General features: G+C 52.6%; 1 protein-coding gene across 1 annotated transcript in view; it reads left to right on the top strand.

Annotated features, from left to right (window-relative positions):
- The first annotated feature begins 422 nt into the window (after positions 1-422).
- Positions 423-3772, top strand: part of TRAM2 (translocation associated membrane protein 2) — a 31278-nt gene continuing 27928 nt past the window's right edge. The window contains exon 1 of the mRNA XM_015415669.1: positions 423-549. Within this exon, the coding sequence (XP_015271155.1) occupies positions 423-549 (127 nt within the window). The remainder of the gene's footprint in view (positions 550-3772) is intronic.

The following is a 3772-nucleotide window of genomic DNA, read 5'->3' as shown; positions in this document are numbered from 1 at the left end:
GCGGTGATCTGGGATCCCAGGAACGTGGAGTCACACGGCTACTCCACCTGAATTTATACTACCCCTGGGCGCTAAATGCCTCTGTGCGATTAGTCAGCGCATATTGGGGCGGGGGGGGGGGGAGCTTGCTGGGCCTGCACACTGCTTCCACAGAATTCACTGCTTGTGAGCATGGTGCGTACCCATGAGGATCCTGTAGTGCACACACATGCTTCCTCTCTGTGACCGGGAACGTTTGGGAAGTAGCGTCCCTCAGGTCGTCTGGTAATTGGGAGTGTTCAGTTTCCTGACACCTTTTTTGCAACGGGCTTCGGGGTAGGAGGATTGAGTGGAGGAGGCTCGGTGAGCAGTGGGTTCCCTTCCACCCCTGTGATGTAAACGCTTTGTTAGGAGGACAGGAGGGCAAATAAGTGTCTCTGACCATGACGTTTCCTTCGTTGGGATTTTCAAGCCAGCTAACCCAGGGATGTGTTTTGTCTCTGCAGGTTACAGCCAAGACTGCCTTCTTGTTTATCTTACCTCAGTATAACGTTAGTGTGCCTACAGCAGGTGAGTAACCCTATGAGTAACCCAAGAGCAGCTACTCCTCCTCCTCCTCCTCTTCTGGTATTTTTTATATTTTGTGTGTGTGTGTGCACCTGGAAGTCATGGTGACCGACCCCTACTAGGGGCCTGCAGGATATTCAGAGAGGTGGCTGAATAAAGCCTGCCCCCACCTCCCAACTCTGGTATTCCAAGGAAGTCTCCCTTCCAAGTACTAACCGCAGTAGTTTCCAAGATCTGACGAGATCCGGCTTGCCCAGGCTATCCAGGTCAGGGCAAAAGCACGTCTTCTCGATGACCCGTGGACAAGAGGTCCGGCAGGCAGGTTCCGGCCCTCTACTGGGTCATAATCCTACCTCCGATGCATCATCGGAATGTTGGGACCACCATTTTGTTTTTTAAAAGAGCCGCGGAGATCCATATCCCAAACAATGCTGGAGGGGGAGCCAATCCAATATTAAGGTCAACGGTCGTTAGGCAATACCTGCTGACCATGGCCGTTGCCTGCCACTGCTTGGACTGGTGACAGGAAATGTTGTTGTTGTTTTTATGCTGGCGTTGTTTGTGGTGGAATTCACTTCTGGGTACAACCTGTGACAGTGAGTAGCTCTAGGAATTTCCGGAAGCCCGATAGTTCTAACATAAGAGTTCCTGGCGATGTCTAGAGCCAGGGGTCATTTCCTGCAGGAGCGCACAGGAGCGGAGCTCCGGCAATAAAGAGCCCAGGGGGCGGGCACATGCAACAAGCCCCACCCCCTGCTCCCAGCAGCCCTCAGTCAGAGCAAGAAGCAGCCAGGTAAGTTGCAGAGCCCGTCCCCCGTCCCCCAGTCCAAAACAGTCCAGTGGCACCTTTATGACCAAGGTTTATTCAGGTACAAGCTCTCCCTCCTCTGTGACGACAGATCTGCAGTCTCTCCCCCCCCCCAATAGCTAGCAATCCAAAACAGTTCAGTGGAGCCTGAGCGGTGGGTGTTGCCTTCTGACACACGTCCGGTGATGTCAGGGGGTGTGGCACATGCAAATAAGTTATGCTAATGGGTTATGCTAATGAGCTCCTGCACCTCTTTTTCTACGAAATGACCCCTGCCTAGAGCTACGCATTGTCACTTCTGGGTGGTACCTAGAAGTGAGGTAGTGAATCCGCCCACATCACACATACCCATTCCCTACCCACCCCCCCCTGGTCCTCTCACTGGTTGCCAGGCGCGGCCTAGCAACACTAGTTGGGCATCTGTTGGGCCTTGCCATCTTTCAGAGCCCCTGGAATCATTTAAAATTATTTTTATTTAGCATGCGTGTGTAAGAGAGCTAAGGGAAGGCCTCTCGTCACAGGCTGGCTTCTGCATAGAACATAAGAGAAGCCCATGTTGGATCAGGCCAGTGGCCCATCCAGTCCAACACTCTGTGTCACACGGTGGCCAAAAATACCAGGTGCCCTCAGGAGGCCCAGCAGTGGGGCCAGGACACTAGGAGCCCTCCCACTGTTGCCCCCCACCCCAAGCACCAAGAATACCGAGCATCACCTGCCCCAGACTGTAGGTGTGGGTCCGGGCAGTTAGAACAGCTGACAGGGGTGGTCTGCGTCCCATTTCTGGCCCCATCACCAGTGAGAAACTGTCCAGTGTTTGGGCCAAGAGGAAGCCAGGCTTGGAGGCCTCTCTGCCCTAGATTTGTGTGCTCCGAGTGGCAGAGACGGTTCGGGGTTCAAGCAGCTCTCCCCAGCCTCTCCAAGCAATCGATCGGGGTGACGTAGAGGAAACTTTCTCTCCTGACCCAGATATCCCCTTCTAAGCTACTGTAAGAGGCTCAAACAAAGCAGTTTCTCATTCAGCCTCTGTCTCAAGTTCTCTCAGAGCTGTTCACCTCAAGGGCAGTCCTCGAAGGAGCTCTCTCAGCCCCACCTAGAAAAAGAAGAGAAGAGATTGGATTTATACCCCGCCCTTCACTATCCAAAGGTGTCTCAGAGCGGCTTACAAACTCCTTTCCCTTCCCCTCCCCACAACAGACACCCTGTGTTCCCTCTAAGCTGAGTTAGTGTGAGCTAGCTCACAGTTTTTTAGCCTCCAGCTCACAGATTTTTGTTTTAGCTCAGGAAGGATGGCTCCAGAGCAAACTAATTTATTCAGTAGCCAAATCACTCGCTCACAACTTTAATGCCAGTAGCTCACAAAGTAGAATTTTTGCTCACAAGACTCCACAGCTTAGACGGAACATTGCCTGTGAGCAGTGTTCCCTGTAAGCTGAGTTAGTGTGAGCTAGCTCACGGTTTTTTAGCCTCCGGCTCACACCTTTTTGCCTTAGCTCAGGAAGGAGGACTCCAGAGCAAACTAATTTATGCAGCAGTCAAATTGTTTGCTCACAGCTTTAATGCCAGTAGCTCACAAAGTAGAAGTTTTACTCACAAGACTCTGCAGCTTAGAGGGAACATTGCCTGTGAGGTCGGTGGGGCTGAGAGAGCTCTTGGCAGAAACTGTCCTTTTTCAAGAACAGCTCTTATCAGAACTACGGCTTGCCCAAGGTCATCCAGCCAGGTCCAAGTGGAGGAGTGGGGAATCAAATCTGGTTCTCCCAGATTATAGTCTGCGCACTTAACCACAACACCAAACTGGGTCTCACAGTGTCTGTTGTGTGGAAGGGAAATGGAGATTGTAAGCCGCTCTGAGACTCTTGAGTGAAGGGCGGGGTATGACTCCAATCTCTTCTCTCTTCTCTCTCTCCCACGAAAGCAGAAAGCTCTCCCTTGTCTGGTCCCCCATCCCGGTTCTGCTATCTTCCTGAGAGGTGTTTTTGCTGTCAGAGGGATTTATGCTACTGTAGGCACACAGCAGTGTTGCAATAGAACGAGCTGAGCAGATGGGGGGGGGGGAGGTGGGCTCCCGCTCCGGACAGGTCGAGGGCCACCATGGCCGCCCCACCAGCGGCTGCTCCCTGGGTTTTCCATTAACTGGGCTTGTGAAATAGCTGCGACAAGCAGCCTTCACATGACTCTGGAGTAGGCAGACTGCTTTTCGTTCCATCGAATTTACCCACCGGTTGCCGAATGTCCTCCGGCTACATGCAGTGAAGCCATTAAAGCAGTGGTGGCAAACCTACGGCACGGGGGCCAGAGGTGGCACTCAGAGCCCTCTCTGTGGGCACGCGTGCCATCGCCCCAGCCAGGCCCAGACCATCATTAAAGTGTCGAATTCTCTGCCAAATAATTTTAAGTAAATGAAAGCATTTGGGATTG

Source organism: Gekko japonicus, unplaced genomic scaffold, assembly GCF_001447785.1.
Source record: "Gekko japonicus isolate JY-2015 unplaced genomic scaffold, Gekko_japonicus_V1.1 scaffold3668, whole genome shotgun sequence".
Taxonomy (NCBI): Eukaryota; Metazoa; Chordata; class Lepidosauria; order Squamata; family Gekkonidae; genus Gekko; species Gekko japonicus.
The sequence above is the reverse complement of the archived record's forward strand: the minus strand, read 5'-3'. Positions and strand labels throughout refer to the sequence as shown.